The sequence below is a fragment of the Pipistrellus hanaki genome, assembly GCF_964339955.1.
Source record: "Pipistrellus hanaki genome assembly, chromosome: 4".
In the NCBI taxonomy this organism is placed as follows: domain Eukaryota; kingdom Metazoa; phylum Chordata; class Mammalia; order Chiroptera; family Vespertilionidae; genus Pipistrellus; species Pipistrellus hanaki.
This window is the reverse complement of record NC_140506.1, coordinates 80,172,338-80,197,859: the sequence shown is the minus strand read 5'-3', so window position 1 is coordinate 80,197,859 and position 25,522 is coordinate 80,172,338. Positions and strand designations below refer to the sequence as shown.

At 46.1% G+C, this 25,522-nt stretch overlaps 2 protein-coding genes across 4 annotated transcripts in view; one reads left to right on the top strand and one right to left on the bottom strand.

Annotated features, from left to right (window-relative positions):
- The window catches only part of ABCC6 (ATP binding cassette subfamily C member 6), a 49,944-nt gene extending 40,675 nt beyond the window's left edge, over positions 1–9,269 (bottom strand). Inside the window, exons 1-7 of one of the 3 annotated variants that reach the window (XM_084881085.1) lie at positions 9,179–9,269; positions 8,710–8,752; positions 7,809–7,991; positions 5,833–5,958; positions 5,567–5,695; positions 4,062–4,187; positions 2,528–2,589 (exon numbers count right to left, since the gene is read on the bottom strand). In XM_084881085.1, coding sequence (XP_084737211.1) covers positions 2,528–2,589; positions 4,062–4,187; positions 5,567–5,695; positions 5,833–5,958; positions 7,809–7,904 — 539 coding nt within the window. In that variant the 5' untranslated portion in view covers positions 7,905–7,991; positions 8,710–8,752; positions 9,179–9,269. Of the gene's footprint in view, positions 1–2,527; positions 2,590–4,061; positions 4,188–5,566; positions 5,696–5,832; positions 5,959–7,808; positions 7,992–8,709; positions 8,753–9,178 lie in introns of those variants that run through there. The other 2 variants (XM_084881084.1, XM_084881086.1) reach the window with 2 other exon arrangements.
- Positions 9,270–12,096: 2,827 nt separating this feature from the next.
- The window catches only part of NOMO3 (NODAL modulator 3), a 54,593-nt gene continuing 41,167 nt past the window's right edge, over positions 12,097–25,522 (top strand). Inside the window, exons 1-6 of the mRNA XM_084881088.1 lie at positions 12,097–12,374; positions 15,869–15,958; positions 17,416–17,461; positions 20,636–20,736; positions 21,440–21,546; positions 23,421–23,493. Of these exons, the coding sequence (XP_084737214.1) occupies positions 12,207–12,374; positions 15,869–15,958; positions 17,416–17,461; positions 20,636–20,736; positions 21,440–21,546; positions 23,421–23,493 (585 nt within the window). The 5' untranslated portion in view covers positions 12,097–12,206. The remainder of the gene's footprint in view (positions 12,375–15,868; positions 15,959–17,415; positions 17,462–20,635; positions 20,737–21,439; positions 21,547–23,420; positions 23,494–25,522) is intronic.

The following is a 25,522-nucleotide window of genomic DNA, read 5'->3' as shown; positions in this document are numbered from 1 at the left end:
TCATTTAGTTCTCACACAAGCCCATCGGAGAGGTTGTTATGGACCCATTTTACAGAGGAGGAAGCAGACAGAGGCTCAGAGAGATTTAACCAAGAGACGGCCTGTGCGACAGCGGAAATAAACCTCCCTAGGAGTCGGAAGTCCGGAATTGACAACTGTCACTGTGGAGAAAACTGGAATCCTTCCTTCAGTGTTCAATGTCCCCGTCTCCTTCTCGTTCACCCTCCAGCCACCTGGCCTCAGGACCTTTGCACGTGCCTGTCACTCAGCTCAAAACTCCTTTCTTGCATTCCACACCTGGTCACTGTGACTTGTCCTTTTCCTCAGCTTAGATAGGATTTCTTTAGAAGCCCATCTGATGACCTCCGCTGTCCAGATCCCCCATTATACGATCCTATGGTTTCTTGAGCTTTTTTATTTATGATGCTGCTGCAATTATGATTATTTACTTTTTCAGTCTGTCATTTATTTAGTGTCTTTCTTCTCCATAGGGACAAAGACAGCACTTGCCTTTATCCTCATCCCCTGGCCCAAGTTTTGTCACAGGAAGCCACTGATAAACTCTGTGACATGGTCATGCCACTTCTCGTCAATGGGCCTCAATGTTTTCGCCTTAAAATGACAGTGTTTCCCCACAGTTGGGGCTGGTATGTGGAATGACTGTCAGTGGCACATTGCTGGAAGAGGTCATGGAGAGGAGGGGTCCTCTGGTTGACCCCAGAGCTGGACCCCAGAGCCGGACCTGGGCAATCAGAGGCCCCTTAACCTTCCCTATCCTTGCAATGTGCATGCTGTCCACTCTTCCTGCACTGGGAGCCATTCCAAGGAGGTAGCCTTGAGAGAGGACAATGCTGTTGAGAACATCTGGAAGGTCCACGTGACTGAACCCCATTAAGGCCTCTGTATCAACTGTGAAGACTCTGACCAGTGAGAGTGGAGACCTTGTCTTGCAGCCCAAGATGAGGCTTGCACGTAAGTTCCCTTCTTGTGAAAACCGTCACCTACCATTCTGCAGCCTGCTCTTCCATCTCTCTGCCCTCCGGGCACAGGGCCAATTTGCAAACCAGTGCGGACACACACACAGAAATGAAGCATTATTTTCTTTCCAGGTCTCTAATCTTTCCAGTGATACCAAGGAGAAGCTCTTATTTGGTGCTGGTCTTGTGCTCCTCTCTGAGACTTTTCAAGTTTCCTGCCCTAACTTAGAGCAAACTCAGGCGAGCAACAGTTCTGACCTAGAAATTATTATTATTTTTGAAAATATATATTTTATTGATTTTTTTACAGAGAGGAGGGGAGAGGAATAGAGAGCTAGAAACATCGATGAGAGAGAAACATCGATCAACTGCCTCTTGCACACCTCTTACTGGGGATGTGCCCGCAACCAAGGTACGTGCCCTTGACTGGAATGGAACCTGCGACCCTTCAGTCCGCAGGCTGACATCCTATCCACTGAGCCAAACCAGTTAAGTCCTGACCTAGAAAATTATTAACATTGCTTACTTTTCACTGAAATTATATTTGGAGTTCTACATGGCAAGTGATTCCCTAGATTTTTCCCATTTGTCAGTGATAGAAAGTTTCCTTTTTTAAAAAAGGCTGTAAAAGTTTCCTTTTTTAAAAAAAGGCTGTTAAAGCAAAAACCTTGAAGAATGGTCCATAACTATCTATGTTTGGGAAACACAGGGTAGGTCTGTTTTCTTCTGGCACTTCTATGCTCTTTCCACTAGCTCTACACCCCTACAGCATCCCATGCTGCATGTATTTAGCAGCTGCTTTACATAATACTCATTATAGGCCAGAGCCTGTTCTAAGTTCTTCATAAACCTTATCTCATTTAATCCTCACAATGCTGTGAGGTAGATGCTATTGTCTTCATTTTATAGGTGCAGAGACTGAGGCACAGAGAGGTTAAGTAGCTTGCCCAAGGGCACACAGCCAGGAAGTGGTGGGGCTAGGATTAAAATTTAGGTACTATGAAGTCTGACCACAATGTGGTCTGGAGGGGGTCTGGTGGGTGGAGACACCCTCAGTGCCCAATATACTGACCCTGGAGAAACATCTGTCTCCTCTACCAGCCTGAGAGCCTCCAGGGGGTAAAGATTTGGTCTTGACCTCCTCACCCCTGGTTCTTAGCACATAGTAAGTGCTTATTAAGTGTTGATGGAATGACTGAAGCTGTATAAGAGACTGTTTTATCGAGCACCTGCTATGTACAAGCACCAACCACTTCACATTCAATGGAGATAGTTGTTCCCATTTTAAAGGGGGGAAAATTGGGACTCCATATTTGTGATATGGCTGGCCAACAGAGAGAAATCCAGGGTGTAAGCCCAAATCTCACTCCAATGAGTGAGTAGGAGTGGGATGTGGCTGATGGGCACTTTGAGAGGGACGCACTGAGGCTGGAGCAGAGAAAGCCAGCTGACCTTGGAACCTCATGGGGACGAACGGTGGTAACAAATCAGGGCAGCAAATGGAGGTGGGGGAGGCACCACCTCAGCCCCTTCCCAGCTACTTTACTTACCCAGAAACCCACCAGAACATGGCCTTGGAGGGGAAGGAGGCCCCAGCCTCTGGACATGGATTCTGCAAAGACAAAAGATGGGCAAAAGGAGAATGCAGTCTCACATTCCAGGGCCACTATAGGGCCAAGGGAGCCAAGGGCATGAAGACAGGATGAAATGACCATCAGCTTAGTCCCCAAGTGCACAGTAGTGTGCCCTGGCTACTTGTTGGGGGTAGACACCTAGCAGGCAAGGCAAAAAGGGACTGGGCCACAGACTGACAGCATCCAAAGGGAAGAACTAACAGTTTCCTAGAAGAACAACTATTATTAACTAGAGGCCCAGTGCGCAAAATTTATGCACTTGGGGGTCAGGGGTCCCACAGCCTGGTTTGCAAGAGGATGCCGGGATCAATGCCAGGGAGGGATGCAGGAGGTTGGCTAGCCAGAGAGGACTGCGGGAGGGCTCCAGGGCATGTCCGGCCTATCTTGCTCAGTCCTGATTGGCTGGACCCCAGCAGCAAGCTAACCTATCAGGAGTGTCTGCTCTCTGGTGGTCAGTGCACATCATAGCAAGTGGTTGAGCGGCCTTAGCATATCATTAGCATATTGCTATGCCATTGATTGGTTGAATGGATGACTGGATGACCAGACACCTAGCACATTAAGCTTTTATTCTATAGGATACTGAGACCAGGCAGTTCTCCAAGCAATGATCATGCAGGACATAGACAACATTCTGAGCCGCATCCCTCAGGGACTGGTGAAGAAGTAGGGCTCTGCCCTGAGGTTTTGCCAGCAGCTCCAGGAACATTGCACACACCTATGTTCTTGGCCAACAAGGCATGAGAATGCCCATCTCAGCACATCTTTGCCATCACTGCTTGTTATCAGTTTTTAAATGTTTCTGCCATTATCATGGTGAAAAGCCAGATTGTAGTTTAACTTGATTATTTCTTTTTAGATGACCTCAGATAAACTGTCTCTTTCCTGAGAATTCTTTCCTGAGTTCACGTTACCTGTTGTAAGCTCTCAGGGACCACGAGGTTCTCCTGCAGAGCATTTCCCCCAGGCATAATTTCCCACACAGTTGTGTAATGATGTGGCTAATGTTTGGTTCTCTTACTTGGCTGTTAGCTGCATGAAGATAGGCACATCTGCTTGTTCAGTATAATCCTCAGTACCTAGCTGGGGCACAGAGCAAAGGCGGGCAAACTGCAGCCCTGAGGGCCAAATCCGGCCCACTGCTTGTCTCTGCAAATAAAGTTTTATTGGAACACATTCCCTTTGTTGACATATTGTCTGTGCTACAGCAGCAGAGTTGAGTAGTTGCCACAGAGACCATAAAGCCTAAACTAGTTTCTGTCTTGCTCTGGACAGAAAAAGTTTGGCCAAACCATGGCATAGAGTAGATGTGCCATACCCATTTTGCTGAATGATGGAGTGAATAAAAAGAGAAAAGGCCTGTGCTCTAGTTCACCCCTCTTTGGTTACACGGGGAGATTGAGACCAGAAGTAGAACAGGGACAAGGGAGGCACTGGATTGCCAACTTACAGACGGCTGGGGGTCTTTAGGGAACAAGGGGGGTTGATCGGCCAGGCAGGACAGCAGGAACTGCGCCACCATCAGAGACAAGCCCAGATAGGTGGACAGGTGGCGGAAGGGGTCACTCTGGAAGCCCTGTGGGAGAGAAGGCAGAAGTCCCACTGAGTCCAGGCAGGCAGTTGATAAGTCAACTGTGGGGTCCCTCCCTCCCCAGGTTTGATGCATTCGGGAGGGGCCTGTGGAATTTTCCCTTTAGTTATAAAGGTTGCTTTGTAAAAGGATGGTTCTCTGTCCTCTCCTTTTAACCATTTGGCTCAACAGGTCTTGGGTGGGTGCCACCTGCGCAGTGGTTGTCCACTGGGGGTGATTTTGCCCCCACAGGACCTATAACAAAGTTGTCAGACATTTGGGTTTACCAAGATGAAGTTAGTGCCACGGGTATCTAGTGGGTGGAGACCAGGGATGCCACTCAACATCCTACAATGCACAGGTCAGCTTCCCCGCCCAGAAGAGAATTACGCCACGCGTGCTGAAGTTGAGCAACCCTGTGTAGGCTATATTTTTTCTCTGCAGATAAAGTGATCCATCCTGCCCCCTGACATGGAAATGCCGCTGTCAGGTTTGGGAAGCAGAAATACGAGTGGGTGTACAAAATGGGCATGGACATACAGATGCATGAGGGCACGGGTGAGGGTGGGAGTAGGTGAGCCTGAGGGGAAACCTGCATGCACGAGGAAGAGTGTGTGCAGGCGTGTATCCGGGGAGGTCCCGGAGAGGACGTGACTGCTGGATGCCCTACAAGCTGGACCTGGGCCATCAGAGGCTCTGCACCCTCCCTGTTCCCATGAGGCAGCCTTGAGAGAGCAAGGTATCTGGATGGTTCACGTGACTGAACCCCGTTAAGGCTGCCGTATGAATTTTAAGATTCTGGTGGGTGGGTGTGGAGATCTTGTATTGTGGTGACCAAGACACGTTTTGTGGATAAGTTCCCTTGCTTGCTAAACCACCACGTTCCAGTCTAAAGTGGCCTCTGTGTATAGGACCAGTTTGGAATTCACGTGGAAACTCCGAGCTTGCCAACCCACAGTGTGTCTGTGCTCTTTGGGAGGGCTGTGTGAATGTGTGTGTCGTGTGGGAACTTGAAGGCACAGCCACAACTGGGGGGCAGCAAGTAGGACTGCACCTATGCAGGTGTGTGTGTGTGTGTGTGTGTGTGTGTGTGTGTGAGAGATGTTTCGGAGTCTGTGGTTGTGTGACCCAACGTGTCTGCTGTGCAAGTGAAGTGCATGCTGTGAGTGTGTAAGACAATGAGAGTTTGTGTCGACAAAGACACTGGGATGATGGGTACTTCTATGGGAGGGAGTGGGTTCGCGAGTCACTAGAGTTCAAGCAGCTGTGGTGTTTGTGTCTACATAAAGAACAGGCTGTGTGTGGAAAGGGGAGGAGGAAGGATGGGACTCGAGGCCTGAAACTGTCACTTTGGCTTCCCCAGATGGCCTGGGTCCCCCACTTACCCCTTGTGAGGCCTGCTGGGCGGTGCTGATAGCTGGCAAGAGACAGCAGAGCAGCCAGTACCCAAACAGCACCCCCGATGCCTGGACCCCCTTCTTCCTCTCCATGTGGATCAGGAACACTGCCAAGGTCTGCGCAGAGAGCCAGGACATGCCTCTTAAGGTGGGGGAGGTGTGGAGGAGGGAACCCCACTCTGCCCCGCACCCTTCCCCGAGGCAGGAAGGGCAGTTTAGCCAGGAGCAAGCCAGCAAGCCTGAGGTGTCCTTACCATAGTGGTGAGCCAGACGGTGGGGTGAATGAGGAATTCAGGGGCCTGCGGCACCCCCTGGTGGATTCTCCAAAGAGTGACAGACACGCTGGAGGTGTACAAGATTATGAGGGTGAACCCAAGAACCTGGGGAGACAGGCTTAGATAAGGCTCGTGGGTGAGAAGAAAGTGGTGGCACTTGGCACAGCGAGCCCACGTCCCGATGGCTCTGGCTGGGGCACTGCACGTACCAATGCCACAACTGAGCAGTGCCCCGTGGGTGGGAAATTTGCGTAAGGAAAAGCAGCGAGGGGTGTTGCAAATCGATCTTGACCGGTAGCTGTCACATAGTAATGAAACACCAGGGTTGGAGCTAAGCCTGTGTTTTCCAAAATGCTGGCAGAGCTCCAGCCATGCACAGCAGAGAGCTTAGGTACAAAGGCACAGAGTGGAAGGAAATAGACTCACCAGTGAAAAAGTTACACTCCCTTCAAGTCTCTCCCAATCCCCACCCTTAAACCAAGGGGAAACTCTCTGTTGGGACCTGTATGTCTCCAGGCCCTCTCGTGAAGGCTTCCATCTCTCTTGAATAATAGAAAGCAAGGAGCCAAAACAGGTTTGGCTCAATGGATAGAGCGTCGGCTTGGGGACTGAAGGGTCCCGGGTTCGATTCCGGTCAAGGGCATGTACCTTGGTTGCGGGCACATCTTCAGTAGGGGGTGTGCAAGAGGCAGCTGATCGATGATTCTCTCTCATGGATGTTTCTAACTCTCTATCCCTCTCTCTTCCTCTCTGTAAAAAATTAATAAAATATATTAAAAAAAAGAAAAGAAAAAAAGAAAATGCCTCAGTTAGTCAAAGCAGGGGCCATGCCACCACCGGCAGGCAGAGTTTGGCTCACTGCCTGGTTTTGCATTGCCTGTGAGCAGAGAAAGGCTTCCCACATTTTCCAATCATTGAACAAAAGTAAAAAGAGTAAACATGCCGCGCTGCGTGAAAGTTGCATGAAATTCAAATGTCAGCGACTGTAAATATTTATGGAAACACAGCCGGGACTATTTGTGTACTGGGGTCTGTGGCTGCTTTCTTGCTGCCACGACAGCACTCGGTAGTTAGGACAGAGACCACATGACCCTCAAAGCCTCCAATCTGTACTCCCCGGCCCTTTAAGGGAGAGTGTGTCTACAATAGAGAGATGGTGGGCAATAGGACAGAAATTAACCAGGTGGTATGGGAATGAATGAATGTTGAAGGGTATTCCTGTATAAGTCTGGAGGAGAATGGGATAGATGGTTGAGCAGAGAAGTTCACTCTTACAATGCCAGTGTTTTTGCAACTCACTAAAATTGATACCTAATTATGTTTTTTTTATTGATTTTCAAAGAGAGGGAGAGGGAAAGGAAGAGGGAGAAAAGGGGGGGGGCGAGAGAGAGAGAGAAAGAGAGAGAGAAAGAGAGAGAGAGAGAGAGAGATGGGGGGGGGGGGGAGAAAGAGATGAGAGCCAAAGATCCTCCAACCCATCCTACCTGGGCTCAAACCCATAACCTTTTGGTGCACGGGATGACGCCCAACCAACTGAGCCACACTGGCCGGGGCGATACCTAACAATTTTAAGAACTGTTCTTTAGTACTGAGAGCTGGGAAACATAAAAATCAATGCCTAACTGCTAAACATATAAAAGGTTTATCCTAGCGCAATCCTAAAATTACCTTGTGTGTGCCGTGCTTTGCAGAATGGCCAGAAACTGTTCAGGAATGCCTGAGTGTGTGTGCGTGTGTGTTTTCATTATCACCAATCTGAGTGAACCTTGTTCCCCTGAGTTTACCTCTGTGTCCTGCGGAGTGTTGCTCTGTTTGGTTAAGTTCCCTTCGTGCCCCCACCCCCTGTGCTTCTTGATGGGAGGAGTGTCCGCTTCGGGGTCTCTGCCAGGTTCCAGCCTGCTCCTCCCCCTGCCCCCACCATCGCCTGGTCCCAGGCTCCCAGGGGCGGTAGCTACCATTTTGGTCTTGAACAGGGAGGACATGCGGAGGTAGCCCTTGCCGTGGCGGTGGATGTAGAGGAGGTAGATGGGGCCCAGGGCCCAGAGGTACATGGGGGGCACCCAGACCCCCGCCGTCTTCAGGAAGCAAAGGCTCAGCAGGCCGTCGGCATCGGGCTCAGGTTCCGTCCGGTTCCAGACCTGAGGGAACAGCGGGGCGACTTTATGATGGTACAACACAGGGGTCCTACATGCACCTGCTGAGGGGCCAGGCAACTTTCGGACCCCTAACATTTATATGAAAACAGGCCAAGCACCCTTTGGAATACCTTATAATCCTCAACTCCTTTTAGCCCAGCATCAACCCTATCAGGGAGATGCAATGACCACGCTGATTTTGGAAGAAGCTGAGGCCCAGAGAGGCTGAGTTAACTTGGTTGATGCCGCCGAGCTGGAAAGGGGTGGTGCTATTCGAACCCAGGTTGTTGGGTCCGGGAGTCTAGGAGAGCTGGGGTCCCTGATAAGCGCTGGGCACAGACTTAATAATAGGGTTTCATACACTGTTTAATGTGCTCTTAACTCTAATTAAGCATTTCCTGTATGTTAATCCTTATAACTACTCTAGGATGTAGGTGTTACTGCCCCCATTTCACAGACCTGGAAACTGAGGCACGGAGAGGGCAACAGGCTTCTTTGGACTCACACAAACGAGGAGCGACAGAGCTGACGCCACTGACCCCACACTTTGCTCTCGGTTTGTGATTCTTATCCTGGCCCCTGGCCTTCTCTAACACCGGAAGAAGTTTGAGTAAGACGTTTAGAGAACATGGCCTTTTCGGTTTTCTCTCTACTGTATTAACGCCCACCCCACAACCCCGTCCTTCTGGTCGTCTTGACTCCACCGGGGTTCACCACTCACCAGCTCTGTCCACTGCAACCTCCCTGTGCCTCAGTTTCCTTCCCTGCAAAGGCAGGGGGGATAATAAGAGAAATAAATCTCTTAAGATGCTGGGCACAAAGTAAACCCTCATTTAAACATCAACTGTTATTTTTGCCTTCCCTACCAGGCCCCTGAAATCGTGAGATTTTGTGACCTTTTCTGCCACCCCATGAACTCCACTCCCCAGAGTCCTTTGCTGAGAGCCTACAGGAGAGATGGGGGTTCTGGAGCTTTATGCAAATAGGGGTCAAAGTTCCTGTTCTTCTGGAGGCCCCTTTAACGGCGCTAGGCTCCTCTGGGCATGGGCTTGGTTAAAGGGGTCACCCTCCCCTGCTGTTCATCAGGCCTAGTAATTTGGGGGTATCTTTCCTCTCCTCCCCAGTACTATACCTTCTGAGAGGTCTACCAAACTGGGAAAAGGGGCATGGGGTGGTCGGGGGACACTCACTTCTGGTCCCACGCTGGGCTCTCCCTGCGCAGCCATCAGCACAGTCTTTCCCTCCGTCTGGTCTGTCTGTGGGTCTGTCGGTCAGTCCCTGGCAGCCCCCTTGGCAGGGCTCCTAGACCGGGAAGGGGCGGAGCCCGGCTGGCCAGGCCAGGATTCCAGCCCCAGATTGCGAAGCGGGCAAGGTCCAGCCTCATGGCGGGGGTGGAGCAAGAAGGGATGAACCTAGGCTCCTGGGGAGGGGATCCCCCAGCTCCAGAAAGAGCAGTGGCTCCTCCAGATAACCCGCCAGGCCCCCTCAAAAACAGTGTCCCCCAAACTTCCTGCATACTGTGGAACTGCCATTCCAGGAATTTATCCCGATGAAAGCCCCTAACAGGTGTGCACAGGCTAAGAGTCCAACATCTGGTTGTGTGTGTGTGTGTGTGTGTGTGTGTGTGTGTGTGTGTAACAGTCTGATTAAGCTGCCCTCTGTTTTCTCATCCGTGGGGATGGACATTGTCTGCTTTTGGGTCGTGGGGAGATTGTAAGAAGATTACCAGTGAAGAGTTCAGCACAGTGCCAGGCATACATAACTGCTCAGCAAGTTTGGTATTATTAGCATGAGTATTATGATTTCCTTCATAGGTTATAAAGTAGTGGTTTAAGGAGCCGTTGCAGAAATATATTAATTTGGATAGATGGTTGCGGAATGCTAAGTAAAAAAGAGATCATAGTATAAAATAGAAAAAAATAAATGCTTAAGTTGGAGAAGGTGAGAAAGTCATGTCATTTACCCTCTTTTCCTGGGTCTTAAAGCCACGAGTTCTTTTTGGAAATGGTTCTATGTGGCCTATACACACATATGAAGAGATGAAAGTGCACTAACGCGGTATTATGGGAATCCCAATTTTCTTTTTCTCTTTCCTTTCCTTTTCCATTTTCTTTCTTTCTGCAATGAGCATGCATTCCTTTCAGGAGAGGACAGAAAGGCCCAGCTTTTTCAGACAGATAAGCACAGATGCTCCATTTGGGTGCAGGATGACAATCCTCTGCTTTCTCCACTCTGCCTTGTTACTTCGCAGGCTCCTGACCTCATCTTCTCTCCTGCTTCCTGCAGGACCTCAACCACATGGTTCCCCTGGCCTTCTTCTCCCCACCCCCTTTCTGGTGTTGTTCCCCCTTCAGCCATCCTCCTGTCTGGGTCTTCTGGGAGAGCAGGGACACAAAGAACCCAAGGATCTGTTTTGGAACTGAGTGTGGCAGGTCTGCTGTTCACACTTACACCATGTCTGCTTGTGTGCGGTGGTTTTGGTGGAAGCTGTTGGAAATCTGGGGGAGGCTTGAGCTCCCTCTGCTTGCAACCCCTCTCTAATTGGCATTGCCACAGCCCTAATCCTTTATTTCTGTGTGTATTGGAAGGTGAATTTGAGGGGAATGGTGGACATTCGAGGGGAAATGGTCAGGAAAGCAGGATGAACATAGAGGAAATCTATGAGCCAAGGACAGAATTTGGGCACTCCAAAGCCACTTTCCAGCACTCTGAACATCACATGGTTACCCGCAGAGAGCCCTAGATAAGTCCCTTTCCCACTCGGGGCCTCACTTTCTTATTCTGTAAGGCTAGAAGGTTCCATAGGCCAGCATTTTTTAATTGATGGTTTTTCAACCCCTGATGATTTGCCAAGACAGACCAGGGATGCATGTTAGGAAGGGTAAAGGGCATATATTTCAATTGTAGTTATATATAACAAACCTCAAGCAATAAAACAATTATTTAAATTTTTTTCTCTCTATAACCAAAAATTGAGAGTCTCATTGTATTTCAAGTGAGAATTCAGACCAAGAAACTGAAGTCAGATGCTCTCATTATTGAGATCCCCAGTGGATGTATTGTAGCCAGCCTGAGGGTTTTGACCTTTGGGTAGTTCAAGATTATTGTGATTTATAGTTTTTACGAATTTCAAAGTCTTAGCCACCGTGGCAAATTCCAGTGGGAAATTTTCTTTTATCTCATGATTTAGAAACAAAATATAAAACTATCAAAATAAAGCACTTGCTTTTTTCTAGGAGCAAAATGGAAGATTTCCAAAGGCGTCAGGTCAGAAAAAGCAATTTTTATCTATGTGGTGACCTGCAGTTAAATTCAATCTATGTTACAGTATCTATCCAATCTTGGGACAAAATACAACGTTCTGAATCTAAATTACTTTTCAGATAAATTATGTTTCATCTTACGGAAGTAATTCAAAGTAAATTAAACTGCATATGGGGGGGGGGAATCTCAAAATTTGTTTCTATGCAAATGTTATTAGAGTTTGGACTAAAATAAAATATAAATATATTTTAAGTTTTGTGCTGAACGTAAATGACCTATGTCTTGCTTTAAAAAAACTTATTGGTGCCAAAACCTGTTTGGCTCAGTGGATAGGGCGTCTACCTGCGGACTGAGAAGTACAGGGTTTGATTCCTGTCAAGTGCACCTTGGTTGCGGGCACATCCCCAGTACAGGGTGTGCAAGAGGCAGCTGATTGATGTTTCTAGCACTCTATCCCTCTCTCTTCCTCTCTGTAAAAAAATCAATAAAATATATTTAAAAAAACCTATTGGTCATTTATCATGGAAGAATGCATCAATTTAATCAAATTTCTAACTTGGTTTTTGATAGATATATAACCTGCGAAATAATAGGGAAAATTTTTGAACACTACTTCCATTAATAGTCTCTGGTCCTTTCCAGTTTCAGGGATCCTGAATTTCAAGAACTCTGGAGTTTGTGCCTGAACTCACATGCCTTGCAAACTGCACCTGTCACGGTGTGCGGAGTCCTCCAGGCCTCCAGAGGGCACACCTGACCTCTTTTTGGTGTGGAGCATGCGCGGGAGTCATATTGCCCGGGGGCGTGGGCCCGGGATCGGAGCGCGCACGCGCGGTGGCGGCGGGGCGGGGCTTGGGCTGTCAGCCGCCGGCCGAAGAGGAAGCGGCGGGCAGCGTGCGGTGTGCGGAGCGGGACGCGGAGCTCTGCGGAGGGTCGGGCAGCGGAGGCCGGGCCATGCGGCTGTGCCGGGGCATGGGGCCGCCGGGGCCCGCGGTGGTGGCTGCCGCCGTGGTGCTGCTGCTGCTGGGCGGCGTGGGGCCGGCGCGTGGCTCCGAGGACATCGTGGTGGGCTGCGGGGGCTTCGTCAAGTCGGACGTGGAGATCAACTACTCGCTCATCGAGGTGAGCGCTCGCCCCGCGGCCAGGCCGGAGCTCGCTGTATGAACCCGGGCTGGTTACTCAACCTCTCTGGGCCGCGGTGGTCTCCCCTCGCACACCGAGTCCCGAGTCCCTTGATCCCTTTCCCCTTTTAAGGCGCCACTTGCCGCGGGGCCCTCCGTCTCCTCGGACACGCAAGAGTGGAGGTTCTCCCACGAGGGGCCGGCTTTGCAGTCAGGATAGGGGCCAGAACCTATGTGCGCAGGGGTGTGAGGGACATTTCTGGTGATGGTGGGGCCTAACTTTTACCAGATCACTCAAAACCAAGGGTCCTCCAAGACCCCCAGATTATTGAAAACCCAAACTCCAGCTCCCCAGGACCCAGACTGTCTCCAGAATCCAGGCCCAGGTCTCCCAAAACCCGCCCGTCCCAGGTCCTCAAAATTCAGACCCCCTGAAACTCAGATTTCCCTGAAGCCACATTCCAGAACCTAGAGACCACAAGTCTTACCCCCAAACGCCACAGCTCAGTGCCCCCAAAAGTTCTATTCCACAACTCCCCCCGCCCCCCCCCCCTGGGATGCTTTTAAAGAACGTCAGTTCCATCCCAGAGATCCTGATCCAGCAGGTCTCTGTTGCCATTTCTGGAGCTGGGAATCTGTATTTTTAACCTCAGACCCCCTTTGCTTACCCGCTTGGGACTGTGTTTTCTCTGAAAACGGAGAACTGTGAGCTATCCTGAATGCCGCACAATATAGTGTTTGGGGTGGGAGTGCCCTAACTGCCTTCACTTTCCTCCCAGAGTCCCAGGAAACTACAAGCTACAGTTATTGGAATTCTACTAGAGATTTGTGCGGAAGTCTTTTTATTATTAAGTTGCAAAGCTCTAGTCAGTTAGATGATTATCAGCCCAGTGGAATTATGGCCCAGAAAGCTTTGTGATGAGGAAGGGAGAATGATGGGAGGAGGGATAGAAGGTCACTTGCAGGGTGAGTGGTTAGGGACCAAAGGGAAGGGTGGCTTCTATTTTAGGAGGTTACTGATGATGGGGCAGGAGATGAGGATTTAAAAGAGCTGGGAGGAGGGGAAGAACCAAAAAGATGCCAAAAAGAAGGGTCTGGGTACTGAGACCCCAAAGGCTGCCTAAAAGCATGTTTGATCCTCCCCAGGGCCAGCAGCCGGAGGGCTGTGGTAAAGGGTAAGCTGGTGTTCTGCCAAGGCTGCTGAGGATTGGGGCAGGGGGAGGAAGCCGATGCCATACTCCTCTTGTTCTTTGACCTGGCCTGGCCCCAAGTGCCAATTTATTCCCGTAGGTGGTGTGAGAGAAGCAGCAGAACCTAGTGCCATAGATTTCCTAAAGAGGATAATCAATTACCAATTTTAAGGCCCCTCTGTCTGTGGCTTCTTCACCATTTTTGATCTTAAGAAGTTGGGTGTTTAATTAAAGGCTCTACCCACTGGCAGGGGCAAGGCTCCGAGGGTCAGCTGGGTACCCGTGCCCCCTCCTGGATTGCCCCCAGTGTGTAGGGACTGGGAATGTCAGAAGCTGCCTGGATAGGTTTTTTTGTAGCTTGTAGTTTCCTGGGACTCTGGGAGGGAAGTGAAGGCAGTTAGGGCACTCCCACCCCAAACACTATATTGACCTTGAGAGCACGGGCAGGTATTGTGACCTAGTGTTAAGTGTGCTCCGTGAGCCCAAGGCTGCCTGTCCAGATCGTCTGACACATTTATTCTTTCATAATTTCTGATTATGAAATCAAACATTTCATATGTGTAATGTATACCAGTATTGCCACCCTGTATCTGTCCTGATCTGTACTTAATGAAAGTCATGCAAATAGTCAGGATGTTTCACAATAATTTCTTGATTGTATTTTCTGTCTCCTAATAAAACTACTTTTACTCTTCCCTAGCCTTCTTCCCTTCTGTGTGTTTCTCCATCATAATCATTCAGTCGGTAACTATGGAGTGAGCCCCTGCGTGTACTGAAACTGTCCAGAGTGGGGATATAGCAGTATAGTAAACACAACGGACAGAAATCCCTACAAAAGAAAAATAATACTGGTTGCCGATACTTTGACAATCAGGAGATTTCATTTTACAAACCCGGTTCCTGATTTCTCTGGAAAACCAGCTGATCTTTGGGTTGCAAAACTTGGTTCGGGTTGAGTAGTGATCTGTCTCCCTTTATATGCATGTCCCCTGGCCCCTCTGGGCAAGTGGATTTTCAATGCCTGCATCTGATTTTCCTTATGGTTTGTAAACAGTATTTATTGAGTACCTACACTAACAAGACATTGTCCCAGGCACTGTGGTGTGTGAGCTGTGGTCACACCCATCGGGCACTTAGAAGTCCAAGTGTAAATTACCAACTCTGTCCCTTTCCCAAATGTACATGTTGTGAGTTTGCGGCTTTTTACGTCTTAGCTGGTACGACACATTTGTTATTTCCATATCATGGTCACAGCATTTTATAGAGGTGAGATCCAACTGCTTCCTGTTACAGATGTGGAAACTGAGGCTCAGAGTGGTTGATCCATGCAGGTAGGTTTAGGAAATCTTTTTTGCATCCAGCCTCTGCCCTGACAGTGACACCCATTGCTTTCTTTTCTTCTGAGAGATGTTAGTAATACAACATAGTCATATAGAAAAATAGTAACAGTAAATAGTAATGCAGGCTACTTTTTTTTAGTCCATACTCTGTGCCAGGTGCTTAATATGCGTAGCTGTGAATCTGAGCAGCCACCATGAAGAAACAGGATCTTGGGAGGATAAATGAGTTGCCCAAGGTCACAGTATGTGGGAGACTCAGATGTTACTTGATGGGTTAACAGCTTGTGTCTGGGATTGCTCAGGATGCAAGAATTTTAGACTCCTTGAGCAGAGAATATAGATTAAATGTCTTTTGATATGTTTTTGTCCTAAGAATTTCTAGATGAGTGTTACTACAAGTATTGGGAATCATTTGGGGTTAATAAAATAGATTGTTGGCCTGACCCCTCAAACCTAGTTTAAGAACACAAGTGGGGATCAGGAATTGTTTTTAAAAAAATTTTTTTTTTTTTTTTATTGATTTCAGAGATGAAGGAGAGGGAGAGAGAAATAGAAACATCAATGATGAGAGGGAATCATTGATTGGCTCCTCCTACTGGGAATTGAGTCTGGAACCCAGGCATGTGCCCTGATCGGGAATCGAACTGTGACCTCCTGGTTCACAAGTTGATGCTCAACCACTGAGCCACTCTGGTTGGGCAGAAATTGCTTTTAATAAGCACCTTACTAACAGCAAGTTTGAACATTATAGACCTAGAAGCAACATAGAAACAGTCATTAAAGTTAAAAAAGCATTGAAAAATACAACTTTTGTGGTAGACTTCAGATGGTTTCTAACCTAAAAAGTATGGAATCAGCAGCATCTAGTAGGTCCTCAGCAAATGCATTGACTGAATGCATTCAGGCGTAACGTACAGAGCTAATTCTCAAAGGTGATATTGTGACTTCTCTTTCCTTTCTTTCAGATAAAGTTGTACACCAAGCATGGGACTTTGAAATACCAGACAGACTGTGCCCCTAACAATGGTTACTTTATGATCCCCTTGTATGATAAGGTAAGAGGACAGAGTAATTTAGTCTTTTATAATGGGAAGGGGCGTGGCCCAGAGGGCTGTGCTAACCAGGAGATTGGCCTTTTCCCGCAGAAGCACATGCTCCCTGTTCCGTGAATTATAAGTGGAATGTGACAATTCTGGCCAAATTCTGGAGGGGAGAGCTTCTGGATCGCTTTGATTGAATATAGTGTTTCTCAAAGTCTTCGGAGACAGTTGGCAATGTCTAGAGACGTTTTTGGTTGTTACAATTGTGGGCAGTGTTGGGAGTGCTGCAGTTCCCTCGGGAGTAGAGGCCTGGAAGGAGGCTAAACGTCCCATCATGCTGCCCAGGACAGACAAATGTCCGCAGTGTGAGGGAGAGAAACCCTGGTTTACTATTGCCCTTTATTTGCAAGCAGCTTACAATGTTGCTTTAAGAAAATTATGCAAGTGATAGGTGAATTTATGAGCTCTGTGAAGAAAAAAAAAATCAAGGTCTTCGAAATATTTGAAGTAAATTTTACCTTTTACTCCCCAGATGCCACTCCTTGTGTAGTGGTAGCCTTTGAAAAAAGTTTTGGTGTGTATCCTAATATAATAGGCTGCTTTTTCTTGATTTTGATTTTTTTAAAAAGACAAATGGAATTGAACTGTATAAATCACTACGTGGTTTGATTGTTTTTCCTATGGTAATATCTTGGTTTCTTTCAAACATTAGTATGTATAGATCTATTGCCTTAAAAAAAATTTTTTTTTACAATTTTATTTTATTGTTGACAGTGTTACGGATATCTCCCATTTTCTCCCTTTTTGCCTCCCTCCACCCAACCCCTGCCTTATCAGTCCTTCCTTTGTCCATGGGCTATGCATATATGCACATATGTTCTTTGGTTAATCTCTTTCTGTCCCCTCCCCCAAATCCACCCCCAACCTCCAATGCGGTCTGTAGAAAATAACACGATAATTAATAAATAATAAGACAAGAATAAGCTCTGAGTTTCTCAGACTCACAATTGTAAACCCACTTTTGCCCTACCTTGTCCATTAAATTGATTGCTAGAGGTGGACTAGCTGGGTCTTGAAATCTTTTAAAATTGATTTGATTTGATTTGATTTGATCTCAAGAAACCAAGGTGTATGAGTAAAATCTCGTGTTTAGAAATGAGTAAATCTTGTGTTTAGTTCTTGTGCTGACCCTGGCAACCTTAGGCATATGTGGGGTTAATAGATCCATTAATGATATGTTTGGTATCAAAAAACAAGGAGTGGCTAAATATGGTGTCTTTAGGATTCTCCCTTGGGCTTTAACATGGTGTCTTCTGATTGGTTAGATGGGAACTTCTGATGATCGGCTTCAGTTTATGGTTGGAATTTCATTTCCTGTGTAAAAATTCTAGACTAAATGGTAGCACTTAAACTAAGTTAAACTAATTGAAGGGTCATCAGTTCTCAATCCTTTACTTTTTCCCCCCTCATAGGGAGATTTTATTCTGAAGATTGAGCCTCCCCAAGGGTGGAGTTTTGGTAAGTTAACGGAATGACCAGGTAGTACTCTGCAAATGATTAGATTATATGCTGACTATTAATTTAAGTTGATAGAGTACATCGATTGCTAAAATACTGAGTATTCATTTCTAGTGTAAAAGAGAGTCCCTTGCCTTTTCACTTTAGAATAGATTGGGTTTACCTTAGATCTATCTTGAGGTTTTTTGTCATCTTTTCTTAGAATAGACATTTTTTTTTCTAGTACCTACCTTTCTCAGGAAACTCTACTATAGCAGTTTCATTCATTAAGTGGCAGTAGGATTATATATAGAGGTCAGAAGCGGGGCCTTTGTTTTTGTCCCAGGATGGCTTCTTTCTTAGCTCCCTCAGTGTTACTATTTTTTTTTTGTGTGCGTGTGTGTGAGTTAGTTGTAATATTAAACGTTGTGAGATTTGACATAAAAGTCCAGTTCTGCTTCTCTTAAGAGATCAGAAGATCTGGCAGCCTTGGGCCTTGCCAGCTCTGTGAGGGCCTTGGACAAGTTACCTCCCCTGTTTCTGTGTCCACTCCTCTCTGAGGGGTCAGGAGAGTGAAAGCACCTGCCTCACAGGCGACCTGGAGGATTAATGGGCCAATATATTTCTGTATTCAGAGGGTTGGCACATCATTAGCAGGTAATTAGGCGATACTTAAAAAGTCCTTCTGCACACACATACACAGACAAAAGCTCAACACGTTCCTGAGCTTTCAGCAAAAAGTGAATGCCTTTTAGCAAAGTTGGAGAGATGGGATGGGGTTGAGATCAGAATGGAGGGTTCTGCTTTGAGCTGGCTGATGATTTGGAGAAGAAACACTATTGACTTTTCGCTGTGGCGGATGTGCGTGATCCCACTTCTATAGCTTAGGGATGGGGGGGGGGGGCGTGGGTATTTCCATCTAGCTGCCTTGCGAGTTAGACAAGGAAGAAAGAGAAACTCAGGTAGCTAATTTGGCTCTGTGGGGAAGTTCTTTTCCATTTCAAACTCAGGGGCACCTGGCTGGTGCATTCTAGAAGCAGGAGGGGGGAGCGGGGAGGGGATCATACCCAATTGATGGGTAAAGCAGAGGTCACAGATTGACAGCCAGTCGGACTTGGTGCCCCCTCCCTTCCTGTCAATACTTTTTTTTTTTTTTTTTTTGATAAGCTTTCAAAATTGTTTATTGAATTATAACATACTGTCAGGAATTTTCACAAAGTGAACTTCCTCATGTAACTGCCACCCAGACAATGAGATGAACTTTTATCAGTACCCACAGGCACTCTTTAACTGCTCCTCTCTCCCTCCCCCCCAGGTGGACCACCAACCTGACCTTAAGTTATAAATTGTTTTGAACTTAATAAAATGGAACATGTTTTTTTGTATCTGGTTTCTTTTAACATTGTTCATGAGATTCCTTTGTTTGTATTATGTGTAGCTTTTCATTCTTTTACTGAATATGAAGTGATTTATCCCTCCTACTTTTGATGGACATTTAGTTTGCTTCCCGATTTTGGCCATAAGAATAGTGCTCCTGCAAATATCTTTGTACATACCTTTTGATACATGTGTGTTTGCATTTCTGTTGAGTATATACCAGAAATGAAATTACTGGGCAATAGAATTTTTGCATGCTCAGCTCTAGTAGAGATGGTGAAATGTGGAAAGTAGATATAGCAATTTCTCCTCTCCCAACAGTGTGTAAGGGTTCCAGGCACTCCTCGTTCTCACCAACACGTGGCATGGTCGGTCTGTTTCATTTTGGCCATTCTGCTAGGGATGTGGTGGTATCCATTGTGATTTTGATTTGAGTTTCCTCAATGGTCAAATATATTGAATATATTTGGTTAAATTTCAGAGAGGCAGGGAGAGGGAGAGAGAGAGAGAGAAACATCAGTGGTGAGAGAGAATCATTGATTGGCTGCCTCCTGCATGCCTCCTACTGGAGATTGAGCCTGCAATCTGGGCATGTGCCCTTGACTGGTTGGAATTGAACCCAGGACCCTTCAGTCTGCAGGTCAGTGCTCTACCCATTGAACTAAACCAGCTAGGATAAGGTTGAACACTTTTTATGTTTATTGGCCATTTGGATATTCTTTTTTGTGAGGTACTTGTTCAGAGCTTCCGTCCATTTTTTATTGGCATCTTCCCCTGTGTGTTTGTGTGTAATTTTTTGTTCTAAATTATTATTTTTTTTAATACACTTTATTGATTTCAGAAAGAGGAAGGGAGAGGGAAAGAGAGCGAAAAACATCAGTGATGAGAGAGAATTACCGATTGGCTGCCTCCTGCACACCCCCATCCACGTAGTCCCCACTTGGCCTGTCTGCTTACTTCTTACCCTTTTGCTTTCTGGGGGCATTGGAGTTTATGGCCCTGGTTTAATATGGCTGAACCTATTTACTTGGTCAGGGAACAGAACTGGAACCAGATTTTTGGAGTTTGAATTTGGGTCCTGTAACGCACAAGTGCTGTGACTTTGAGAGATCTGTTAACCTTCCCGTGCCTCAGTTTACCCCTTAATTAATTGTAAATGTTACTACTACCTCTTTCAGTAGTTTTGAGAATTAAGTGCCCTTAGCTCAGTGCCTGGCCTGTGGTAAACATTTAGTGAATAAAGCTAGTTGGTGCTCACTGAATTTTCCATGGGACTCTGAGATACAACTCGGCTGAAAGGCTGTTGCAAGAGTATATTGTCCTCTAAACACTGGTTCCCTCTGGGGCAGGAAACTGAGTGTCCAAGGAATAAGGGTGGGAGGGAGGGAGACTTTCCCTGCCTGTCTTTTTTTTTTTTTTTTTTTTTACATAGTTTTATTGATTTCAGAGAAGAAGGGAGAGGGAGAGGGAGATAGAAAAATCCATGATGAGAGAGAATCATTGGTTGGCTGCCTTCTGCACCCCGCCCCCTCCACCTCCCTCCCCCACCAGGAATGGAGCTTGCAACCCAGGCATATGCCCTCGACTGGGATTGAACCCAGGACCCTTCAGACCTTTGGCTGTCACTCTATTCACTGAGCCAAACCAGCCAGGGCCCTGCCTGTCTTAAACCTTTGGATTTTGAACCATACGACTATATTAAGTACTACTCAAAAATAAATAAAATGAGAGTTAACCAGTAAAATGCATTTTACCTAGACAATTTCCCGAACTAAACTTCTTTGTGTCTTATACCCCATGCCCATCTTCACCCCTCAGAACCAACGAGCGTGGAGCTCTATGTGGATGGCGTCAACGACATCTGCACGAAGGGCGGGGACATCAACTTTGTGTTCACGGGCTTCTCTGTGAATGGAAAGGTTTGGTTCCAGAACTTCTTATTCTTTAACGTTTGCTCTGTAGTATCCCCTGGGTCTTTTCTTACCTTTAAAAAAATAGGCCTTTTTAGCCTGGGCACTTTGATCACACAAGGGACCCACAGGTAAGCTTTAAGAGGACCTGGGAACTTGATAAAATCAAGTATAAAATGCAGTGGAGTTTTTAGGCGTCCGATCTAGGTTCTCTTACTCTGTAGCAGTAAAGGCTGTTAGTGTGTAAGTGCCAGGAGTGGCCTTTTATAGGGACAGATTCCCGGGAGATTTTTTTTTCTTCCCTCCATCCAGCATCAAGGTTGAGACGAGCACATTTCCCTGCTATCCTTTTCTGCACGGCAGGCCCACTTCTTTACTTTGACACTACAGGGAGGCCCTTTTGTTCTGTCTTTATGTATGGGTTTCCTGTTAGAGATGAGGATCATCTCTATACTCCAGACTTTGTAAAATAATTGCATTGTTGAAAGTGACAGTGTCTTAGAGTCAGTGAAACACAGTATTACTATACTGTTACTGTTCCCTCTCACAGCCCCTCAAACCTTTCTGGGAAGGGTATCCATGATCCCCATCACCTTTTCAAAGGAATTTCCACCCAAAGAAGGTTATCAGACCCATGTGGGGAGTAGGAGCAGGATCTCTTGAGAGGAGCACTTTGCTCCTAGGTCAAGTTCATCCTCCTTTTCCACGACAGGTTCTCAGCAAAGGGCAGCCCCTGGGTCCTGCTGGAGTTCAGGTGTCTCTGAGAAGCACGGGGACCGAAGCGAAGATCCAGTCCACAGTTACGCAGCCTGGTGGAAAGTGAGTTGTGCTTGTGCCATCCTGCCTTGTAGCTAGAGCGGGGCTCTGATGGGGATTGGAGACCTTTGGATTTAGAGAAACTTCAGATCAAATCCTAATTTGGCCTCTTAACTTGGAACAATAAGTTCATGCCCGTCAGGACCTCAAGTTTCTCATCTGTAAAATGGAAGTCATTTGATCCATTGCATGTATCATTGGTGGGGTTCCTGAATATGAGGAACCCCACCAATCAAGCACCTGCTGCAGGGCCTGGCATGTAGTAGGTCTATATTTAATGGTTGGCACTGGCTCTGGAGCCCAAGAGCCTGGGTTTGAATCCTGGTTTCCCCCTTTGCTAGCTGACTAGCCAGGAGCAAGTTACTTAAGGCCTCTGGGCCTCCACTTTCTCATTTCAAAATGATAATAATCATGAAATCTACCTCCTAAAGTTACTGAGAAGATTAAATTATCTAGTGTTAGTGTTTCAAGCTTTTTGGCATGACATATGTGCTTAATAACTTACCTCAAATATAGGTTAGCGCAATTATGATTTCTACAAATCATTTTATACCTATTACATCAAAATTGTTTTGTACTTAGAACTGATGACTACTTAATTAACCTTGTTAAGTCAAATTTAAAGCATTTATTTAATGGATTTATATCATTGAGTTGTAAATGTTAGCAGATGTGCCAAGATTAATAGCCGAATAGTTCCAACTGATAATTTTTAGAGCATTCAGATCATTACTACTTTAATATACAAAATTGACTAAGCTGCAGAATTGGAAGTTTATAATGAACCTGTCAGTAAGTCATTCGATTTTTAAATGATGATTGTTGAAATTATTTTTGAAATAACATTTGATTGATGCCTCACCAGCCCTGGTCTACAGAAGGAATGTGGAGTTCTCATTTTCTCTAGGCTGTTGACCTTGCTGGAATAAATGTCTTGATCTTTCTGGATTAGCACTAATTAAACAAAGATATTAACTTATAGATCAGGGATATCATAAACATGAAGTATAGGCTACATCTTACTAAGACCAAAATCCAGTGGCAGCTTCAATTTTATTGCAGCAAAGTGATTGCCAAGCCCTATCCAGTTATTGCAGGCAGCATTTGATAAAATAAAATACCACCTCAGAAGAAGAAATTGAATGATTTTATAGTTCATTTCATTAGAACTAGCCCTTTAATTGTTCGGTGCTTTGCAGATTTAAAGGATTAAATGTGTCAGAATCCTTCCATTTCCAACCTCAGCTCAATCCACTCTGGTCCTGGTTAGTCAGTAGCTACCTGAGAGATCTTCACTGGCTTCTGCTTTCATCGCTTTTGCTTTGCATACAAGCCCATAATGTCATGTTTGTTTCTGATCATAGGTCTAAACTCTTTTGCATAGGATTCAGAGGTTGTTACCATTTTTCCGCCTATATCATTAGCATCATCCGGTGTTTGTGTCTGCCTCACCCATCAGATCTGTTCTCTGTCCCTTACATGTGACTTCTTTCCACTTGTGAGCCTTTGACACATCACTCCCTTCTTGCCTATACATGCCTGTCACCTCTGTCAAAATCACTTGCCTATTCTATGACTGTCGCCTGCTAAACCACAGTGACTGGTTTTTAGGCCAGCATTCCTGGGGGTTAAGGACAACATAAGCCCTTTCCTGTCGGCACACAGAATACCTATCCTTGCGCACAGTAAGTGCTCAGTAAGTGCTGTCTGATGTGGCTTTGCACAGTGAAGGATGAAATTTTGTTTATGCTCACGAACCAGCTAACGGCTCGTTTGTGATAATTCAGACACTATTTTCTGTGCTTTCCAATATTGGTCATAAAATTAGAACTACTCGGGTCGCTGGGAGTGAGTTAAGTGTTATTTTGTATCCTTAGGTTTGCATTTTTTAAAGTCCTTCCCGGAGATTATGAAATCCTTGCAACTCATCCAACCTGGGCATTGAAAGAGGTAAGCATTTCCGTTATGTCTTTAGTGTGGCAGCAAAGTGCTGGTTTGGGGACAGCAGGGGTTTCAGTTCAGGATGTGAAATGAGTTTATGGTTTTTCTAGAAGTAGATGAAAAAACAGTGGTGCTGCTGATGAGCTTGATGGTATTTATAAGGTGAAACTCCTTCTCTGTAGCAGATGTTGCTTACATTGGTTTCAGGTAAAAATATCATCTTCCTGCTGAGAAATAGATTTGTTATTAACTATAGCTATCTTAAGCCAAATCAACACAAAAGAACCTGTTGAGATTTTTTGTTGTGCTTTTTTTCAGTCAAGAACAGCATTCTATAAATATGCTTTACGTCCTATGATTTTTGTAGTTGATTTCATTAGAACTAGCCCTTAACTGTTGTATATGTGTCCAAGGAGAATGTATATGAATGTTTATTTCAACTTTGTTTGCAATAGCAAAATATTGCAAACAACCTAAATGTTCATTAAGAGGAGGGTGGGTTGTGGTTTAATCACACAATTGAATTCTACACATCAGCCATAATGAATGCACCAGAGCTACCATCAATACCACTATATTTATAAACCTACAGTGAAGGAAAAATGCAAGTTGCTGAAAGATAAGGAAATTTGATGTCATTTATATAGTAACTAAAAACACTCCTGTTTATACCAGTTAGGGATGTATTCATATGTGGAAGAATTGCACAGATGTAGATAGGAATGGCTAACACATGTTAATTAGCATACTGACATCTGTAGAGGGAGGAGGAAGGGGAAATGTAAGGGTCTTAAATTGTATTTTTACTCATTTCTTTTACTGGTTAGAACATTTATAGGTATTCTTTAGAGTATTTCTTATACCATTTTATTTGAAACTAGAGGCCCAGTGCATGACATTCGTGCACAGGGTGGGGGTCCCTCAGTCCAGCCTGCACCCTCTCCAGTCTGGGACCCTTGAGGGATGTCTGACTGCCCGTTTAGGATGATATCACCATTCAGGACTGCTGGTTCCCAACTGCTTGCCTGCCTTCCTTCCTGATTGCCCCTTACTGCTTCTGCCTGCCATTTTATAACCTAACCATTCCCTTGCCAGCCTGATTTATGCTTAACTGCTGCCCTGCCAGCCTATTTGCCCCTAATTGCCCTCCCCTGCAGGCCTGGTCCCCCCCCGCCCCCCCAACTGCCCTTCCCTGCAGGCCTGATAACCCCCAGCTTCCCTCCCTTGCAGGCCTGATCCCTCCCAACTGCCCTCCCCTGCTGGCCATCTTGTGATGGCCATCTTGTGTCCACATGGGGGCAGCATCTTTGATCACATGGGGGCAGCCATCTTGATCATGTGTGTTGGAGTGATAGTCAATATGCATATTACTCTTTTATTAGATAGGATAGAGGCCTGATGAATGGGTGGGGGCCAGCTGGTTTGCTCTGAAGGGTGTCCCTTGGGTGGGGATTCCCTTGGGGCATGGGACGGCCTGGGTGAGGGGCCTGAGGTGGTTTGCAGGTCGGCCACATCCCCCAGTAACCCAACTGCTCACCTGCCTGCCTTCCTGATTGTCCCTAACTGCTTCTACCTGCCCTGGTATCTGGGATTTATTTATCTTCTATAATTGAAACTTTGTAGCCCGGAGTGGAGCCTTCTGCTCACTCTGTGGCCACAGTCTTTTCTGTTTGGATTTATTTATATTCTATAATTGAAACCTTGTAGCCTTAAGTGGAGGCCTGGGCCAGCAAGGGCAGGCAGAAAGCTTGGCTTCCTCAACTGCTGGGGAAACCCATGCCTCCCTCTTGCTGTCATAGCCTCAGCCATCTTGGTTAGGTTTATTTGCATATTCGCTCCTGATTGGCTGGTGGGCATGGCTTGTGGGTGTAGTGGAGGTACGGTCAATTTGCATATTACACTTTTATTAGGATAGTTTATAATTCAATTTCAAAAAAAGAAGAAATATACTAGGTGAGGTTTTATAATAGCTGTGGAAAAACAAGTTGAAATAAGAAAGACTTAAGGGACATTTTGACATGTTAGCTTTTACATTAAT